Genomic DNA, 21,293 nt, shown 5'->3' with positions numbered 1-21,293 from the left:
CAAATTTAACAAAACCTTATATTTGTTAACCGACAAGATGAATAGTCAAACGCTTAAGTGTGAAAAGCATAAAAATGGATGTACAAAATCAATGATTTGTGAATTTGAAATCAGTGTAAAATTGTCATCCACTTTTCTAGTGGGTCATCCTTGTTGTTGAGCTCTGTTATGTTTGATTTTCATTCTTTCGCATTTGTCTGTGTGAGGACTTGTATGTGATGTGCCCTGTAACTGAAAATAGCACTGTATTTTCTCTTCGACTTTCCAATAGTGCTAAAATCCGTTGCCCAGTCATGACTCACTATCCCTCTCATTCTGTTCTTGCTTTATATATTTTTATCTTGCATCAGGTCACGTTCATGTGGAACACTGATGGATTTCAAAGAAAAAAGACTCAACATAGGAATGTGAATCGTTCAGTGCAGGACAGCAAACAGACATACACACAAATACTCCTCGCCTATGCAATTGGGACAGTAGCCTACCTAATTTCAAATTTAGCCTTTTTTAGCTCCAATCTGAGGTGCTGTGGTGTGTGATGTTGAACATGTGTGTTTCATGGCCTGATTGTTGTGCATTTTACATTCAAGTTTTAGATCTTGTGGGGGATTATGTCAGTTGTAAATGTGACTTAAATTGGTCTAAAAGTGTCCAGTACCTGTCATGATTTTGTGGATGTTTCTACTCCAGTGATTTATATTAGTATGTAAAATGTTTTATAAATTAAGTGGATGTTGTTTACATGTTTAACTTAAACGTTCATTTGGTGAAAATAAGTCCTGTGCTCACGTGTCAACAGACCTGTAAATCTACGCAGCTAAAGGCTGTGTGCATTAATTAGCTTTCAAAGCTGCGTTAGTAAATAAATAAATAAAGTGATGGCTTAATAAAAGACAATGATTGCGTGTTTTGTCCTAAATGCGCGCTCGTGTTACTAATTTTGTAAGTAATGAACAGGAATGTGATGATTTCTAATCCTGTTAAACCTCACACCAGCTGGAAAGTAATTACATTAGAGTTTGAATAGATGTCAAAACTACCCGCATTCTCAAGCCAGCGTCACGGGAGCGCGAGCCCCGCCTGCAGGGGATCAGCAGCACGCGCTAAACCTCAGATCCGCGCGCTCTGTCAGGTAACGCCGCAAACGCCGTCCACGACTAACCTAAGAGCACAAACAAGGATAAATAAAGCCGTTGCTTTGGTCTAATTTGGTTTTCGCGATACCAGCCGACAGGTCGGCGTCTGGACTCGCAAGTTTCTACGCTGTGAACTGTCAAGTGGTTTTTGGTTTGGTACATTTCAGAGTAAATCTGCGCGGTGGGTCGCGTCTTTTGGAGAGGACGATGTTCTTCATATTTGAGAGTGACGGGAGCACGCGAGTCGGCGTCGCTCGCGGGGAATGACGCTTCAGACTTTGACCAAGTGTTATCAAGTTAATTACCTGATGGACTAAATGAAGAATGCCGCACGTTTGGGAGTTAATTCTGATTCTCAACATTAATGTCATCTTTGTAGAAGGTAAACTGTGTTCACATATGAAAACGCTCTCTCAGGACGCGCAAGATGTTTAACTGCTGACAGCTCTGTGGTTAATATAGCGGCATTTTCATTATGCTGGCATAATGCAGAAACATCCAAAGCTAAACAGCTATTAAATTGAATGTGTCATTTGAAAGTGATAGCCTAATTCATCTTGTGCTCATAAAACAATGCTGGATATTTACTGTCTGAAGTGATTGTTTACTGACTGACTAGTTTGATCTGGTTTATGCAGGCTTTTGCTGTTAACATGGTCTCCCAGCCTAACCAAGATGGTCTTCTGTTGGTCTAGCTGGTCTGGCCAATCTGAAAAGTACTCAAAACCAGCCCATTTGACCAGGCTGTGAGACTAGATAGGACCAACCAGCTAGTTTAGGCTGGGTTTAGCTCATGCTTTTTCCCCCTGCAGCAGAGTGGTCATCTCAAAAATTAAAAGATTTTAAATGTAACAGCAGGGATTTGGATAGAAAAAAAAAATGATTCCCATAAATTTAATTTCCTGCATAGCTGTGTTGTTTTCCTGTATTCCTTGCTAAAAAAAAAAAAACACACCAGTTTTGAGAAAAGAATAACCAGGGGTTAGAAGAATATTGTCTTAAACCAGATTAAGATAGATTGCAGGTCTTTAGCGTTGTTTGAGATGGCTTTCCAGCCTGGTCAAGATGGTCTTCAGGTGGTCCACAGGATCTACTAGCCTATTCGGTTAAAAAGTGTCCAAACCCTTTTAAAATCAGCCAACAGGTCTGAAACAGGGAGACCAGCAAACCATCTTAGGTTGGTTTCAACTAGTTCTCAATTATTTTCATCTTTGGTGTTTCTCTTCTCAGATAATCATTCTCCAATGAGTGCAAACATCTTAAAGTGATATTAAACATCACAAGAAAATGCATTTCATTGCTAAGAATAATAAAAGAAAAAAGGCAAAGGAAAACATACTAGATGAGAGTATTAAAAAAAATCTATGTAAAGAGGTTGTCAGTGAGTCATACGCCTCAGAGTAAAGCTCATCTAGAGTCTGTGAGGTTCTTCTGTTCTTCTGCACTATTGAAGTGCCAGAGGGAGAGAGGTGAGGGGAATAGTGATGTGAGATAACAGAGTGAATTCAGAATGCTGGAGTCTGCTGCCTCTGTGACCTACTTTCCTGCCGACAAGGCCCAGAGCAGAGCATCCAGGATGCATCTGTCGTCATCACACAAATGTGCTTTTTTTGCTTGCAATTAAGCGGTGCTAGGCAAATATTGACTTTATAAATTTGCATGCTGTTTTTTTGTCGAGTTTTGCCTCAAAAATACTTTTTAAATGTGCCTTGAAGCAGACAACTTCATCTCATTTGACAGCAGAAACTTCTCTCTGCGGGGAGCTGGGGTCTATTACAGGTGTGACTGTATTTTCAAAGAGCAGTGGGTGAGTGATGTGTGAATCTCTTCTTTTCCCGCAGCACAGCCAGTGTCATCAAAGCTGCACGATGGTTGGTGGGCATACAAAGATGTTGTCCAGGAGAGCTTTATACCAGGTAAGCCTTTCAAAAAAGAAAACAGTGTGACAGTATGCAGAATGTGTCTTGTCAAGAGTCATGCTGCTAAGACGCGCAAGATATGTGCCGGTTGATGCTTTATTCGCAGAGGCTTTGTGTGTTGACATATAGCACATGAAGCTCCAGGGTGCCAATGAATATTTTATTCTGTTTGATTCACACGTTTAATGTATGTATGCAGTGTGAAGGAGATGATTTAACACAAATCAGGGTGAAAAGTTATTTAACGGTACTTTGCACATGCTGCATCATAATTTAGAGCTTAAATGGGGAGTTTATAGTGCTAACATTTCAACACTAGATTAGTTAGCCTGATACGTTTAAGGTCGCTAAATGATGAAAGCAAGATAGAGGTTATTTTAAAGGTGAACTTTAAAGGGTTAGTTCACCCAAAAATGAAAATTAGCCCATAAACAACTCACCCTCAAGTCATCATAGGTGTTTATGACTTTCTTCTTTCAGATGAATCCAGTCAGAGTTATATTAAAAATTTATTTGATCTAAATTCTTGATTTGGTCTTTGATCTTTCAAACTGTTTCATGGCACTCAGCGGGTGTTGCATGCATCAGTCCAAAAGCACTTAATTAAAATGTGCCCATCCATAAAAAAAAAAGTATCCCATACGGCTCCGGGGGGTGAACAAAGGCCTTCTGTAGCGAATCGATGCGTTTTTGCAAGAAAAATATCCATATTCAAAACATAATAATCACTTTAATCTAGCTTGCGCTCACTGTTGTACACGGAAGCAGTTCCGGGGAATGACCTCTGAGGTCGGCGTTGCGCATGCGCCGGTGAGTCTCGTGAAAACCAACGTTTGTTAACAGGAGCAAAGGTAGCAAAGTTTCCGTACTTTAGCAAAGGAAAACCAGTCTCCTCTTGGCTTATATCGGAATCCTCCGACATTCTTCTTTACAAATCCTTGTTTTGTATTTCTAATTAGTGACCGTTGTTTTGTTTTGATCTCTCCCCTGCGCTTCCGTGTGCGTCACTTCTGAGCGGCGCATGCGCAGCGCCAACCTCATACGTCATCCACCCAGAGCTGCTTCCGTGTACAACAGTGAGCACAAGCTAGATTAAATTGATTATTACGTTTTAAATATGGATATTTTTCTTACAAAAATGCATCGATTCGCTACAGAAGGCCTTTGTTCACCCCCCCGGAGCCGTGTGAGATTCTTTTTTTTTTTTTATGGATGGGCGCATTTTAATTAAGTGCTTTTGGACTGATGCATGCAACACCCGCTGAGTGCCATGAAGCAGTTTGAAAGATCAAAGACAATTTTTTTATATAACTCCGACTGGATTCGTCTGAAAGAAGAAAGTCATATACACCTAGGATGACTTGAGGGTGAGTAATTTATGGGTTAATTTTCATTTTTGGGTGAACTAACCCTTTAAGGCTGAAATTTTTTGTGCCAATAACATCACCAAACAGAATGGTGTGCAGAAATAATGATTTTTGATCAAGTTTCCCAGACAGACTGTTAGTACTTTTTTTCAGCAAGTGACAGTAAAACATTTATAATGTTACAAAAAATCAATTGCAAATAAATGTTGTTCTTTTGAATTTTATTATTCATCAAAAAATCACAGTCTCCACAACATATTAAGCAGCACAACTGTTTTCAACATTGATAATAATAAGAAATGTTTCTTGAGCAGCAAATCAGCAAATTATATGATTTCTGATGGTTCATGTGACACTGAAGACTGGATTAAAGGCTGCTGAAAATTCAGCTTTGCATCACTGGAAAAAATTTAATTTTAAAATATTAAAATAGAAAACAGTTATTTTAAATCATAATAATATTTCAAAATATTGCTGTTTTTACTGTATTTTTGAATAAATAAATACACCTTTTGTGAGCATAGGAGACTTGGTTCAAAAAAATGTAAAAATCTTTCTTACCCCAAACTTTTGAATGATAGTATATGTCATGACTGACATTTTTATTTAGAATTACGCAGAATAGCTTTAAAAACTGTAATCAAAAACAAATTAGCTGAAATATTTAATAACTGAACATGCAAGAGCAGAACACTGTGAATGGTGGATGAATGAATTCTCCCCATATCTTGTTCTGTGGGTGCAGATCCCGTGTGGGCCTGGTTATAGCTTAATCTATTTTTACAGCTTGTGGTCTCAACTGATTAATGCTTACTATTGCAGTAGAGGTCTGAGACACTTTATGAGTTTTATTCGAACTACTTCATTATGTAGTCAGTCAGAGTAATGTATGTAGCCAGCAAAGGAGCCCTTTGAACACTGACAAGGACTGTAATGGTAATTTCCTTTTAGTATGCTTAAAAGCTTTTAATAGAGAAGATATCTATAGGGGACAGAACCATACAATTCCTACTTATTTATGAGGGAAGGGTCTTTATATTTTCAAAAAAGTAATGCTTGATCTACTTACTGTACAAGGACATGTAGTGCAGCATCAATCCGAGTTGTAGGGGATATCAAGTAAGCCCTATAGCAACTCATAAATATATGTATTGCACATAAATTTACCTATTTATTAAGTGTTCTGTAAGGGAGAAAAACTCTGGATTTATATTGCGTAAATGTCCTTGAGACTTAAAAAGGAATAAAGCATTCAAATAGTGAACGTCATCCCTTTCCCAGAGAGTGTCTGTGTTCATTTCAAGACAGTCCTCACAAGAAAAACACTCTTTTGCTTTTCCAAATGGTTTGAGAACACTAAAGGCTATGGTTTAGTAGTAATCCTTTAAACTTAAGTGTTTCCCTAAAGCACTTGTGATGTGTTCACTTGTCAAAGAATACAGTAGTCAACATTTGAAGTGGATCAAAAAAGTTCATCAAAGTTGTCCTAAGACAAGAACGCATTTTGGTTTTAGGACAACTTTGATGAAAGGTTTTGATCCACTTCAAATGTTGACTACTGTATATCAGTTACGGTTAAATCTGATCTTATTGTAAAATATGAGGCATAGTACAGATGAAGTGTGGAATTTCTGCAGCACCAAATGAAACAAAAATTTGGATGTTTGTTTTCTAAATGTGATTTATGACCCCTCCCCTGTCTGCCAGTGGTCAGGTAAACAGATGGCCCGCCCTCAAACTAACGTCATTGGTTTAGTCGCTGCTGTTGCTGTTGTGTTCTTGTGGTTGGATGCTTAAACAAAGCAATGTCTTGAATGCACCACAGAGACACAGTGTTTACACTTTTCAATTAGGAGAATCAGCTTGACAAATTGGCTTCCTTATAGCTGTCTCTGCATATTAAGCTGCAATAGGAGGAAGTATTTAACATTTGAAAAAAAATTACGCACACTGTATAGTGCTTTTATGATTGATTCATCATACTTACAACAGGAATCAAATGTAACTCTCAGTCACTTTGATCATGCCGGTTACACAAATTAGCTTTCATATCTTACAATTAATTAAAAGAAGGTTTAAGAGACTAATTTAAGTTTAGGAGGAAGAACCCGTTTTCATTTTATAATGTTGTCTTATCAGTTGAATGTGATGCTCCAAAAAGTCTCATCCTGATTGACATGCATTGGCTATTTTCAGTCATGGACTTCAATTAACTCCAGTGAGAGATGAAGTTTTCATTAATGTGTGCATATTCATGAATGAATATTTCAGTCCTGTTTTTGGCATGCGCTCATTATATGCTTACATAGCTGTGGCAGGAAGTTTCTACATTGTTAATTGCGAGAGAACATCTCTTCTGTTCTCCTGAGGGTTTCGCTGAAGCTGCTACATGACGTGTTCTACTTTTGAAATTCATGTTGATAACTCGTCTCGCTTGCACTAAAAACAACACGTTATATTTCGCAAACAAAATCAGAGACAGCAAGTTTGGGTCTGCATGGATGGATTGAATTAATCAAAAGTTGCAGTAAAAACGTTCTATTCATCAAAGAATGCCAAAAAAGATAAATGGTGAGCCTAAGAATCTTCATTCTAAACCTCAACTATATAAAGTGTGGAGATTTTTTTTCTTGCTTTTAATATTTAAAAATAGCCATAATTAAGTGCTGGTCTGATGTTTCAGGTGATTGCATTTATGTGCTTCTATTAGCGAAACTGAAGAAGCAATTCACCATTATACTGTGATTAAATATATGTTCAGCTATCTCCCATCAGCACTTGTGCTTCGGGGGATGAACAAACATTGCGTAAGCAAATCCGAACAAACAAAACAATTCCTAGTTCCTCTCTCTTCATCTGGAAAACTGCACTGTTTAATAAATTCTCAGATGCAGAAGTATGTAAAGCCAAGAGAATGTGTAAAATGTAAATATCTGTAGCATTAAATGAATGTGCTGCCTCCAAATGTAAGACTTTATGCAACTTTTTCAATATGATGTAACAGCAGCGCTCAGCCTCGCATTGTACTGTACGCTGTTCGGTTGATGTATTTGTCCCCTGTCATACCTAAAAAGCACTTTGAGAGAGTTCTCATTAATGTATTGAACCCAAAGCCAAATCTGGCACAGATCCCTGAGGATGAGGGTGCCATCTGTCTACCACTCATCAATTGCTACAGCAAAAGCACTATATTACTCTGGATAGGACAGACTGGTAGCATCAGAGCTCAAAATGCTCTGCGGACCTTAACAATGGATTCAGAATGAGTTTAGCTAAAAATACAAACAGACTCAGCGGGACCTCAAACATAAACTCAGGCTGCTGCTGTTGTTTTTTTTTATTTTTGGATGCATGGCTTGTTATTGTGTCTTGTTTGCATTCTGATGGTAAGGTGAATGGCTTTTATTTCTTTCCTATGCATTCTCCAAATGTCCTGTCTGGGAGTATGTAAGTTTGGTGAACGGGTGCAAAAATCCACTAAAAGGGCATTTTGCTTTACAGCAGCAACACAAATGTGTACAGCTATCCACTGAAATTACCACAGTGACATATTTTGAATAGTGAATTGCACTCACTTAATTGTAGGGGACTCCAAAGTTGAAAATATTCACAAAACTACATACAGTTGAAAGCATAATATATTGGAACTAGCTATATTGTTATTGACCAGTATGAGATATTTTTAAATTATATCTGTTCATACCGGATATATATATAACAACCAATATTGGCTTGAATTTAAATGTTTGTGCCTAATTTCTTTATTATTTTCTTTTGTTTAAATTACTGTTAATGCCATCTAACACTTTAAAATTAATTGTTTAAAACACTAATAAATTAATAGCACTATTAAATGTAATCCTTTACAAATCTCAAAGTGAATGCACATTTTTCATAATGCACATTGCAAGGTTGCGATGTTGTTAACTTTTTTTGTTTTGTTGTAATTTTAATATTGGTCAATCTTTTCATGTTTTAATAATGGTCATAATCTTTATCTATCAGCTTATAAAAAATATGTACAAAAAATATGCTTCCATATTTAGCCTTTACCTCCGGTATAGCACAGCGTATGGAAGTTACCAAAAAAATGAAATCTTGAGGAAGTGTCCCATAACAGGACAAAGCAATAATTGATTCAATTCACCTGCTAATTTATTTCTGGACTCATTACTAAAATGTTATAGATTACTATATTGTATCTAATTGAAATGAGTTATTATATATATATAATTAGTTGTTATATTATTAGTTATTGTTACTTACAGTTAATAGAAATATAAGAGAAAGAGTTTGCTATACCACAGTTTGCTAGGGAGAACACTATACTGGAAGCGCACTGAGATTTTAGCAGAAATACATAGGCAGTTGGCATCCATTATCAGCTTATCAAATCACCCAGGATTTTAATATCGGTGCATCAGAGAGGGTGGAAATCGTTCGATTTTTTTTCCAAAATGTTTTTGGTGCAAAAAAAAAACAAAAAAAACCCCCTGAAATATGAGTATGTTCATATTTAGGGTTTTTGTATTTCTCCTATCCAAGATGATATAACTAGTGTCTGACAGCTTTGTGACTTCAGCATTTTGATATCTTACATTTTGAATTATAGGCTGAGCTGAGCCTACTTCTAAATATGCACAAATGTCTTACTCGTTCCTCCCTCAGTTTTATAAGCAGTTGCATATTCTGTCTGTCCTTGACATTTAAGAAAGCACCGAGAGAGAGACATTTGAGAAGTGAAAAAATAAAAACCGACTCGACGTAATGAGCTCAGTAGCTGTTAGGATGCCAGACAAAAGCAGGATTGCACCTTAGTTAGATCACGGGTTTGGAAACAATCATTTATTTAGGTCACTGTACAAAGAGATGCTGAAAATAAATACAAATACTGCGTAAATAGCTTTCATGCATTCGAAGGAAAAGAGCTTGTGTTATTCCACAGCTTCCTCGTGTAGCATAATCTTTGTATCTAATGTGTTTTTTGCTCTTTCTAATTTAATACGGCAACACATCACGTAGCCCAGTCTGGTTTCACTCCCACAGAGCTGGACATGATGAGAGGAAAATCAGGCCAGGGGATCACTTGTCCATGCTGGATAAATCTGTTTATAATCTCAGCCTATGGGGACAAAAGGTGATACTGTCTTTACATTGAAGCATCCGAGCTCTTGGTGATCTAATGAGGATGACGTGGCCAGTGTGGTGGTCAGGGTCACGATATCATCTGCTCTTGCGCTCCTGTCACTCACTCCACCTCATGTTAGATCGTTCACCCAAAAATCTGTCATCAATTGCTCACCTTCATGTTGCTTCAAACCTGTTTGACTGATTTTTCTGTGGAAGATATTTTGGGAAATGTCTTTTGTTTGCTTGTTTTTGTCCAAACAATTGAATTCAATGGTCTCCAATGTTGTTTGTCTTCTAACATTCTACGAAACATTTAGTGTCTCACAAAATAAAGGATGTTATACAGGTTTGGAATGACATAAGGGTGAGTAAATGATGACAAAAATCAAATTTTTAGCTGAACTTTCCCTTTAAACCACAGGCGTTGGGCTCCTCCCTTAATCTGTCATGTTGATTTTAAATATGATAAATGAGTTTTGAGGTTCAATGCACTAATAAAAGTCATTCCAATCAGCAATAAAGTTGTTTACTGTTCTCCGAGAATAAATTTATCATATAAGGTCAAGTATGTCCTTTGGCTGTGTGGCTAATGTGACTAATTCCATCTGTTTCTTTTTTTTCGTGAGTTTGTTTTTGCGACGGGAATTGCATTAACATGTGGTTCTTTCATTTGGATGCACGATAATACATTATCGTTTTCAAAAGAGAACCAGTGCTGCGCCTGGTAATTAAGTGTTCAAATTGATTGCTAGTCAAAAGGTTGTCTCAAAGGATATCAACCACTCGATCCAAACTCAAAAATAACATCACACCATGGACGGGGATTACGGAGGATATTTGGGATGAGCAATTTGAGCTAATCCCAAACATATCCCCATCCAATCAGATCATGACCCATTACAAAACGGCAAGCGCAACAGTCTACAGCTGAAAATTAAAGCTAATGCTCTGAACTTCACTTTTTGTGTTTATATTTTGCTAGTGCCATCTTTCTGGGGACTAGTTAACACTGCCTGGAACCTGTGCACGATTGGGAAGAGGCAGTCGCCGGTCAACATCGAAACCAGTCGAATGATTTTTGACCCCTTCCTCAATCCGCTACGGCTCAATGCAGGGCAACGTAAGGTAAGTACTGGAAAGGATAAAGCTCTTTCTTAAAATATCACAGATTATGATTGACTGTTGCATCATAATCCTTTCTATAATATCTGTTTTAGGTCATAAAATAGCTATTTTTCACATCATTCGAACTGGTAGAAGATGGACAGTCACACATTATTCACTTTAGACCAATGTCCCATAATTCACTAGGATTTTGACAAGATCGGGTCACGTAGCATAACCCCAGTTTAACGGTCCATTTGTCAAATTTAATCACATTCTGTATTTACTTCTGTGGCTGTTTAGACAGCTCGTTGTTTGGTTTGTTGCTGAGTCTTAATTCATTGGGTGACTTTCTTATACACCTCTGTTGGCCAATGAAGCAGCTCCTCGATTATTTTTGCCAAGCACAACAGTGAAGCTTTCCAAATGAAGCCTTTGAAGATGGCTAATGCTCCACGACTGTTAATTTGTTACAACGGTGCTGTAATGAGATCGCTAATTCTCTCCGGCGTGCACAATTGCTTGCCATTTGCTTTCAATAAGGTGCACCTGCAGTCAGTCAGCAGATTAGTGTGACTTAACTCATTTACCAAACACAAATCCAGTGTTTGGTTATCGATGGTTGGGGTACATCAGATATCGCTCTGACCTCTGAAGGGTTTCGGGCGGTTGTTGTCATACAGATCTTGAGCGCTAAGGGGGATTTATTCCACAGAGCGGGAGGGAAATGGAGTTAATTCCTCATTTAACATCCTGTTTTATGATTAATGCTGCTGTGCATCTGCTGGGGGAGATTAGGTAGGCTCACCATCTGTGCTGACGGGCTGTCAGTGAAGAATTCTCCAGTGAAGCTCCAAGAGGTTGTGGTTATGGATGATATACCATAGTTCATCTTCGCTCAATAATACATCGGTACCCTAGACTTACCGTAGTCAGGAGCCTGAAATAAAAGTGTACTGCTGTTTTCCTCTGGAGGTTTTTCTGCTCTTATTTTCGGGAGACCCAATTACATGTATGTATGCATTGCTCCTTTGAGCTTGTTATGACTGTGCTCTCTTATGTGGGGAGTTGCATGTTATTCCTAGAGAAAATTCTATTGGAGACCTAAATGTTCTCTATGAATTCAAGTCCGTTTGATTGGTTGGTGGCATTGCTTACCGGAGGGCTGTTAAATAATGGAATTTGTGCATGGAAACTCAAGGCTGTAATGGAAAAGTTTATGGTCTCTTTTAGATGGACTACATATATATGTGACCTGCAAGCGTTCATTTATTCATTCTTACGTTACTGAATTGAAATATCGGATTTACTCGTTCTTGCTCATAGTTCTTTAGTTCAGGGAATGTGAGGTATAGGTTAAAATATGAAATAAAGTGGCATTGTCAATTGCAACTGTGAGTCACAGCTGTGTTATTATTGTACTAAAGTATTAAAGAAAGATTTTGTAAACTGAAGTAAACCTGAAATAAAATACAAATGTTCAAATTAGAAATGTTTCCTTTCCAACTGAAATAAAGTAAGTTATTTAAGTTGAAGTGTTTAAAATTACTAAAACTAAAACCGACATAACTACAAACTAAAGCTAAATAGAAATATTAAAATAACTAAAATGATAAAAATGACAAAAACACATAAAATTATAAATACAAAAATTAAAAACTGATAATATAAAAAAGCCCATTTAAAATATTTTTTATGTATTTTATACACATTTATAAAATTTGAAATAAGTAATACAAAAATAACACTGGTGAGATATAAAGTTGCAGTTATAAGACATAAAGTTGCAATTAAAAACACAAATGTAAAAAATTAAGTCACTCTAAGAAAAAAATGTGCAAAAATTGTGCCTTTAAAGGGGTATAACAGCTTGTCACTGGGTCAGTACTCTCAAAGGGACACCTTTCTACTTTCTTTACCACTAAAGGGTGCATAATAATACTGTAAGAGTACATATTACTACTTTAAGGCACCAATATGCACCCTTTAGGGGGTAAAGATGTTACAAAGGCATCCCTTTGAGGGTACTGCCCCACTGACAAGCTGTTGTACCCCTAAAAGTACAGTTTTTGCACTTTTAAATTTTTCTGACAGGGTATACGTGAAATAAAATCTCAGTCACGAGGAAAAAGGTTGACATCACATTTTCCTTTCTCTGAGTTGGAAATAGGCTTCCATAGTCTTTTGACTTTTGGTGGACAGTAGTGATTAATGAGTGTCACCCCTTGTACTGTAGTTCAGCTTAAGTTGCCATTTTATTCTGAATTATTTCAGGGCTACAGTTCAAAGTGATCGTAATTACCTCTTGCTAATAATTTATCCAGATGAGACGTCAGGCTAAATGTATTGCTCATTCTCATGTTCCTGAGGGATCAGCAGTTCTTAAACTGTCTCCAGATCACAAATGAGCCAACTATATTCAACTAATTTGAAATCTCCCATTAGAATACATTCTTGAACATTCGCTCTCACAGCTGTTTACAAAGATGTTCTGATCACTGGGGTGCCTTAACAAGACGCATTTTGGTCTCAATTAGAAATCCCAAGCCAGCAGCGTTACCGCAAAGTAAAGACACAGCATTCCAGGTGTTGTTTTGCATTTATAGGTTTTCGTTTTTCAGCTTCGATGCATTTGCTTCATAATTCCTACCTCAGCAGTTGCACCTGACAACCAGGTTTACCTGGAAAAACCTTAGTCCATCACAATCAAACAGTCTCTTTATTATATTCGTGCCTGTTTTTCCAGGAATTTCCTGTGTGAGAGGCACAACTTCCAAAAGCGCGTATATTGTCTTTTAGCCTATCCAGGTGAAAACTGCTTCACCTTTGTCCTCCCAAATGTACTGACTGTAAACATGGAATCACTTAATATGATTTTATCATGAAAGGTCAGAAATGAGAATCGCAGAAAATATCGGAACTGTAAGCTAATTTGGTGTAAGGTTTACTTTGAAACTTTTTTCTTTTCTTGTAAAACATGCTCCAATAATCTGTTTTATTTACAGCTCGTTTACATCGTAGGTTTGTTTTTCAGTTCAGTGGAACGATGTATAACACGGGCCGACATGTGTCCCTGCGCCCAGACAAGTCACACCTGGTGAACATCTCTGGCGGGCCGCTGAGCTACAGCTACAGGCTGGAAGAGATCCGGCTTCACTTTGGCGCCGAGGACAGTCGGGGCTCCGAGCACCTGCTCAACGGCCAGGCCTTCCCTGGAGAGGTGAGGCAACATAGAGCCTGGAAATGCATCACGTCTGTGGGATTCAATTAAAACTGTCTTCCTTCAAAGGCCTGGATGGGGCGACAAACCCTTGAAGTGCTGGCACTGAAGTTAATGAAATAGGCAAAATTCTGAAGTTAGTGCCTTTTATCGTATCAGTTTTGCACCAGAAATAAAAAAATCTTCTTCCCTGAGACCATTTTCCTTCGACAACATGAAACAGAGTTAGACAAAGCCCACAACGAGATCTTATTGGAGGAGATCAGAGAGAAATATTCCAAAGCCAAGTCAACTGTTGCAACTTTCACTGTAGTAATAAATTCACGATTTCCCACAAAATGTGTGCATTGTACAGTGTCACTGAGTTTGCATTAATAAAGTCTTTTTATTCAGGATTAAAGGTCAAAGTCAGGATTATGGAAATTCCTATCTTAAGACGTGATTGTGCTTTAAGAAGGGACAAAATAAAACCGTAAAGCAATGGGTCATCTTCCAGATTGCACAGTCGGATATGAATTGGTCTTGTGCTGGAAATGTACATTTTTATAGTGAGGAAGAACCCCATCCATCACACAGGTGCTTCTTAAAGCTTTTGCGGAGCCTAGTTTTTGTCTCTCTTTGATTGTCTGAATCTATTCCACTATTAAAAATGATATTAAAAATGCAATGCATGCATACAGTGACTTGAATAAATTGCTTATATGATGAGCATGTCATTTCTTTTCAAATTTTTTTGGAGTGACAGTCAAAAATGTAAGGGTAACTATCCTGGTCATGTAATGAAGAAGAATGGAATTATTGAAAGGAAATTGTATTATTATTGTTATTTTATACACAAATTTGAGGTCAGTAAGATTTTGTTTTCTTTTATTCAACAAAGATGCATTAAATTGATCAAAATTTACAGTAAAGTCAGGCGTCCCGAGTTCAAATCCCGACCTTTCCCGATCCCGCCCCACTATCTCTCTCCCAGTTTGCTTCCTGTCAGTTATGATCTGTCCTATCGTGATAAAAGGTGAAAATGCCAAAAAATAAATCTTTAAAAAAAAGTGACAGTAAAGACAGTTATGTTAAAGGTTATAATGTTCCACAAAACTGTTAAGAAGCCAACAGCCTTGGAGAGCATAAGAGACTTCTTTAAAAGTGTAAAAAAGTGTGTGCGTGTGTTTATACAAATGTTTTTTTCTTTTTTTTTTTTAAACGATTTAATCTACAGTTTTTTTTTTTTGTTTTTTTTTAAGGTATCCTTTTCTTTGTTGTTGAGATTCTTGTCATTGACCCTCATACTGAAACAGAGCAAACAATTCTTAATGTACAACAAGAGCCAGTTTTCAAACTGTCAAGACCACCAATCTGTGCCAGAAATATCAAATCATTTTAATGAGTTTAGACTTTATCTTATTGTTGCGCAGAGATGTGCGGCCCTCTCTGATCCTCACCTCTGATTTCACTGAAGTCAGCAGCTTCACTTCATTTTCCTAATCCAAATGAGGTTATATGGGTAGCAGCTTTCCAACAACTTCATTTGGAAGCTGACAAGCAAGCTCATTATAACTGATGACTGAAGCATATTTTCTAATGAGTTCCAATGCAATTTTGAGCCACTAAAAAAAATTAAGCAGCAGCTTTCCTGGCTTCCATCTCTCTGCTTTCATTGAGCTGTGCTGAAAGAACGATAAAGCAGGATGGAGGAGCATAAAGGAGCTTCGTAATGTTCCCATGAACAATTCATTAACGATTTATACACAACACACAGCAAAATATTTATACGGATTAATGTACTGACCCTCATTACAGTGTCGCACAAGATTACAAGCTGACACAATGGAAGTTAATGGAGTTATATGCAGTCATATACATATAATGTATGGGCATGTTTTATGCATTACGGCATTTTTTATTTTTATTTTTTTAAAGTATAGCACTGCCAGATATACAATCACAATGTTTTGGCCTCTATTCACACTTAGCAGGTGTTTGTTATCCAGGGTGTTTTTTTATAGTAGAAGTCACACTTTTTTTTTTTTTTTTCCTTTTCACAGGTGCAGCTCATCCATTATAATCAGGATTTGTATTTCAATTACAGTGATGCCGTCCGGAGTCCTAATGGAATAGCAGTTGTTTCTATCTTCATGAAGGTTAGTAGTCTCAGCTGCTTCAAATATATACAATGGAGAGGTGATAATTCATTAATTAGTCTTAAACTGCATTAATCTTTAGCAAACATTATATAGACTTAAGAGATCAGAAGTTCATGTCCAGTCAGATATGAATGTGCACGAATTAACAGTTAATTAAAAGTGCTTGAATGTAAATGTGCTTGAATGTTCAAATTGTTTTTTAAGCATTATATGATATATTAATGTTCTTCATTTTACATCTTGCAAACTATAAATAAATACTTGAAACTTAACATGGAATAATCTAATAGAATTTACTCTTATATTAGTTTTTAATCAGTTTTTGCTCAGTTCTAAAAATCTAGATACTTTAATAACAAGTAATGCAAGAAAAAAAAAAGACTGTAATATTCTGCATCAGTTGTTTCGTATCATCTATATTCAGTATCCATCAATTCTGCTCGTGTTACTTGAAGGAAACAAACAATTCCTTAAGCAATTCCACATAACTTGTAAATTATTTATATGAATCTAAATGATTTAAAACAAAGTTTACTCAATGACAAATGAGAGTCATATTTTTGATGGGTGCAAAATGAATAAAATGCATTTCTGAGAAAATTCTCTTGGGCAAACATGTGCATTCCAGACCAGAAAACGTTTTAATGACACCCAGGATGCAATATAACCACAAAAAGATTTTTATTGTTTTATTCAAAGTCATATCTTCATTATTAATTAATTAGATCTCAACTCTTAAAAATAAAAGAAATATTTATTAAGTTGTAACTTAAAAAGAGCTCTATGAAATATGTTGAATTTCTTGCATAAATTGTTCAATATTATGTTTTCTATGAGACATTTACAGGTAATGAAGAGCTGAAAGTGCTTGATGTCTTGAACTGTTTGGCTTCACACACATGATTGCAAACAACAGTGTAAATAAAACTGGCAAATGGTCAATCCATATGAATTATTCATACCCCAGTGCATGCTGGGACAGGCGAGAATGGGATTGAATGAACCACTAATCCATTTTTTCAGAGCAGGCCTATTTGAGCTAAAAAATAAAATGCAAAGCTCAGAGCTGCTCTGGAATTACTTGTGTTCCTGAGAGTTCAGCACATTTAATATACTTTATAAGGTATGTAAATTATTATATTAAAATAATGTCAGGTGTCCTAAATGAAAATTTGGTTACACTTTATTTTAAGGTGTCCTTGTTACAGTGTAATTATACATTTAAGTACTGAGTAACAACTACAATTTACTACATGTACTTACTATATGGTTAGGGTTAGGATTAGGTTATACTTACATGTAATTATGCATAATTTATTCTTATTATAATAGTAAGTGCATGCAACATGTGTAACAAGGACACAGTGTTACCGAAAATGTAGTAAATGGATTAATTTAAAGGGGGTCCTATTATGCTTTTTCACTTTTTCAACTTTAGTTAGTCTGTAATGTTGCTGTTTGAGCATAAAAAAGATCTGCAGAGTTACAAAGCTCAAAGTCCACTTCAAAAGGAGATATTTTATTTAACAGAAATCACTTTTAAAAAACTACAACGAACGACTCGTTTGGACTACAACGCATATTTTCCGGGATTTGTGATATCACAAATATCGACGAACGGGACGAGACCTGGTTGAGCTGCACTAGAGAAGGCAACGAGTGTTATCACTTTGTCGGAGACACGCTAGTTTCCCCAAGGCAGACAAACTTAAACTGGTTACAATCATCCGGGTTTAAATCGCGCTCAAATTGATTTGATTTTGAAGCAAAATTTACACTGAAGCTTGCAGGCGGCTATGGTAAGGGGCGTGACATTTCCCGACCAGGCGCCGAGTGCTGCCAATCACAACACACACTGGCCCAGCTAACCAATCACAGCACATTTCGTATTTCAGAAGGCGGGCCTTCATTTGATACAGGAACTATTCGAGCCGTTCATGCCAGACTGGGGAAAGAGGTGTTGTAATAATGTAAAATATGTGAAAAATAATGCGTTTATCGAACAACCTAGTATGAGAGCCGGTTCTAGTACACCCCCAAAACAAAATCAAGACTTTGTAAAAGAGCATAATAGCACCCCTTTAAAAACTGCAAACCGAGTTTTGTCTTGCTTTTTGTTTATTATCCACTAAAGTGAGATAATGTTGGCGATTCCTTGGCATTTAACCTCATCAAACAGCATGACATGATCAGACTCACGGATCGCAGCAGGAGTCGCCTCCCTGACTCTGTAAATCATGACTACTGTGTAAATTGGGTTCAGATGAAGGTGTTGCCGTATTGCAGCCTCCCCGTTCACTTTCATCCCAGATCGCAGAGATCGTGTTGACGGGGAACCTCCAGCATTCTGCTACTAATGAAGGCACATGGATGAAAGCCATTCATCTTCAGTACATGGAAAAAACACGTCCAGATGCCCCTAGAATAAATTCTACTAGACTATTATTGATTATGCTTGTGATATGGTGAAGCCGTAATGAAATCTCTCAGCAGTAAGTTAACGGTCATGTCATTTGTGATTAATGCTTTGAGCAAAACCATGTTTTATGAAACTGCTTTTTCATCAGAAAAGAGGCAGATGTCAGGCTTTAAGTAATGTTGTCTTTGAAATTTGACTCTTCAGATTTCAGAGCCTACAAATGTATTTCTAAACCGCATGCTGAACAGAGAGACCATTACGAGGATTACATATAAACGTAAGTGTCTGCAAAATGCCCATGTCTTTGTTAATGTCAGTGGCTTTGGGAGCTCTTTTTCACACTCGTTAACTTTTAAAAGTTGCTTTTGTTGGCATTAAACTAAATTAATATGGTTTTTAGTAGCATTAAATTGAATTTCTATTAATATTGTTAACATTAAATTACATTTGATTGAAAACCGCTTGCATCTGTATTATGTCAAGTGGTTTCCACAGTCTGAGTGTGAAATATTGCTTCTGCAAAGGCCTTCATCACTCTTAATGAAAAATGACAGGAAAAACAAACTTGGCTTTGTATTACCACCTGGTGGTCTTGGATAAGAAGTGATATTTTATTTCTCTCAGCTTTGCCATCAGAACAAAAAAATAATAATAGTAGTGATATAAAAATATCATAATTGTACTGTAGGAATGTTGACCGCATATAGAGATGAAAGCTGTTGAATATTTTATTGTAAGTGTGTATGATTCACCTTATCCCATTGACTGTTTCATATCTTTTCAGATGATGCATACTTACTGATGGGGCTCGATATTGAGGAGCTGTATCCCGAAACCTCCCGTTTTATCACATATGAAGGGTCAATAACTATTCCACCGTGCCTTGAGACAGCAACCTGGATATTAATGAATAAGCCAATTTACATCTCACAGATAGAGGTGAAATGCTAAAAACACAAAAAAAAATTATTTCCCCAAAAAATTATTACACTTTAAAAGAACTGTTTTCTTTTTTTTATTATATTTTAAAATGTAATGTATTCCTGCGATGGCAAAGCTACATTTTCAGCAGCCATTACTTCAGTCTTCAGTGTCACATGATCCTTCAGAAATCATTCTATGCTGAAACATTTCTTATTATTATCAATGTTGAAAACAGATGTGCAGCTTAATATTTTTGTAGAAACCATGTTTTTTCATGATTCTTAGAGATATTTCAAAAGAACAGCGTATATTTTAAATATAAATATTTTGTAAAATTATAAATGTTTTTACTGTCACTTTTGAGCAATTTAATGCATCTTTTCTGAAGAAAAGCTGAAAAAATATTAATTTGTTTTCAAAATTATATTATGTGATGTGATGTGATGTTATGTTATGTTATGTTATGTGACCCTGGACAACAAAAGCAGTCTTAAGTCACTGGGGTATATTTGTAGCAATAGCCAAAAAAACATTGTATGGGTCAAAATTATCGATTTTTCTTTTATGCCAAAAATCATTAGGATATTAAGTAAAGATCATGAAGATATTTTGTAAATTTCCTACTGTAAATATATCAAAACTTAATTTTTCATTAGTATGCATTGCTAAGAACTTAATTTAGACAACTTTAAAAGCGATTTTCTCAATATTTAGATGTTTTTTTTGCACCCTCAGATTCCAGATTTTCAAATATCTCGGCCAAATATTGTCCTATCTTAACAAACCATACATCAATTGAAAGCTTATTTATTCAGCTTTCAGATGATTTTGTGGTCCAGGGTCACATATTATATATATGATATGATATGATATGATATATTATTTCAGATGCAGTCCCTTCGTCTCCTCAGCCTAAACCAGCCCTCTCAGATCTTCCTCAGTATGGGTGACAACATGCGGCCGACGCAGCCACTGCACCAGCGCTGCATCCGCACCAACATCAACTTCAGTCCGAGACGGGACTGTCCTAACAACCGTGTGCTGAGGCTGCAATACAGAGGTCTGTGTCACACTTGCCATCAATAACATACGCAAGCTTTGTGTCACGAACGCACTGCTGCATGCATGCTGTGTGCAATAAAGCTGAGTGCTCTAATTAGACACTTTACACGATTATTGCTCTTGAAACAGATGGAAATGACACATTTGTCTTTATGAATAAGTGTTGTGCTTCACAAAGAAAGTTATGTGACAGCACATTCTCTACTTCTATTTCCAGTGAATGAATGGCTTCTGAAATAACAGCTTGACGTGGATTAGTTACTACAACAATCTGGTAACAGCTGAAGAATATGGCCAACAGACAGAAAAATGGGATACATACAATGAGATGAAGAAAACTGACTTAACAGAGGACTCTTCAATAAAAAAATATATATAATTACTTTTATACTTGTTTATATGTTTATAACAATATATATCAAAGACATTGGAAGCAGTTGCTTAGTCTATTCAATCAGACAGGACTGGTTCTCAGTGACACTGGGTCTTGAGGTACTGTCTGCTCTCGTTCTTTGCATCTGAACAGCAGGTGCACTCAAGCCTTGTTGCAGCGAATGGAAAACTGCCTTTGCTCTATGCACAGGGATTTAATCTTTACTTTGACATGAGGCAAACAAAAGGATTTCAAGCCTATATCTTGGACTATTCGGAGCATGTTGCCTTCTTTACGTAAGTGTTTACAGTGCTAAATGAATTGAGTGATATCTGCCCAATAAATCTTTGAAGTGGTCATGGTGAATGTTTCTCTTTACTTTTTTAATTATGTTTTTGAATTATGGGTATCACGAAGACATGGGTATCAAGTTGATGCCAGTGTATTGTCAAAATAAAATGAATAAATAATTCAGTCTGTTGAATAATAGTATAAAAA

General features: G+C 36.6%; 1 protein-coding gene across 1 annotated transcript; it reads left to right on the top strand.

Annotated features, from left to right (window-relative positions):
* Nucleotides 1-1,010: 1,010 nt before the first annotated feature.
* On the top strand, nt 1,011-21,146 carry LOC107689615 (carbonic anhydrase-related protein 10-like). The gene is made up of 10 exons (XM_016487674.1): nt 1,011-1,132; nt 1,228-1,518; nt 2,978-3,052; nt 10,535-10,677; nt 13,691-13,876; nt 15,919-16,014; nt 18,641-18,713; nt 19,221-19,375; nt 20,249-20,420; nt 20,640-21,146. Exons 2-10 carry the CDS (start codon nt 1,461-1,463, stop codon nt 20,660-20,662), a joined length of 981 nt encoding a protein of 326 aa, XP_016343160.1. The 5' UTR covers nt 1,011-1,132; nt 1,228-1,460; the 3' UTR covers nt 20,663-21,146.
* The last annotated feature ends 147 nt before the right edge of the window (nt 21,147-21,293 follow it).

Source organism: Sinocyclocheilus anshuiensis, unplaced genomic scaffold (assembly GCF_001515605.1).
Source record: "Sinocyclocheilus anshuiensis isolate Anshui unplaced genomic scaffold, SAMN03320099.WGS_v1.1 scaffold813, whole genome shotgun sequence".
Taxonomy (NCBI): Eukaryota; Metazoa; Chordata; class Actinopteri; order Cypriniformes; family Cyprinidae; genus Sinocyclocheilus; species Sinocyclocheilus anshuiensis.
Note: the sequence above shows the minus strand (reverse complement) of the source record. Positions and strands in the feature narration are given on the sequence as shown.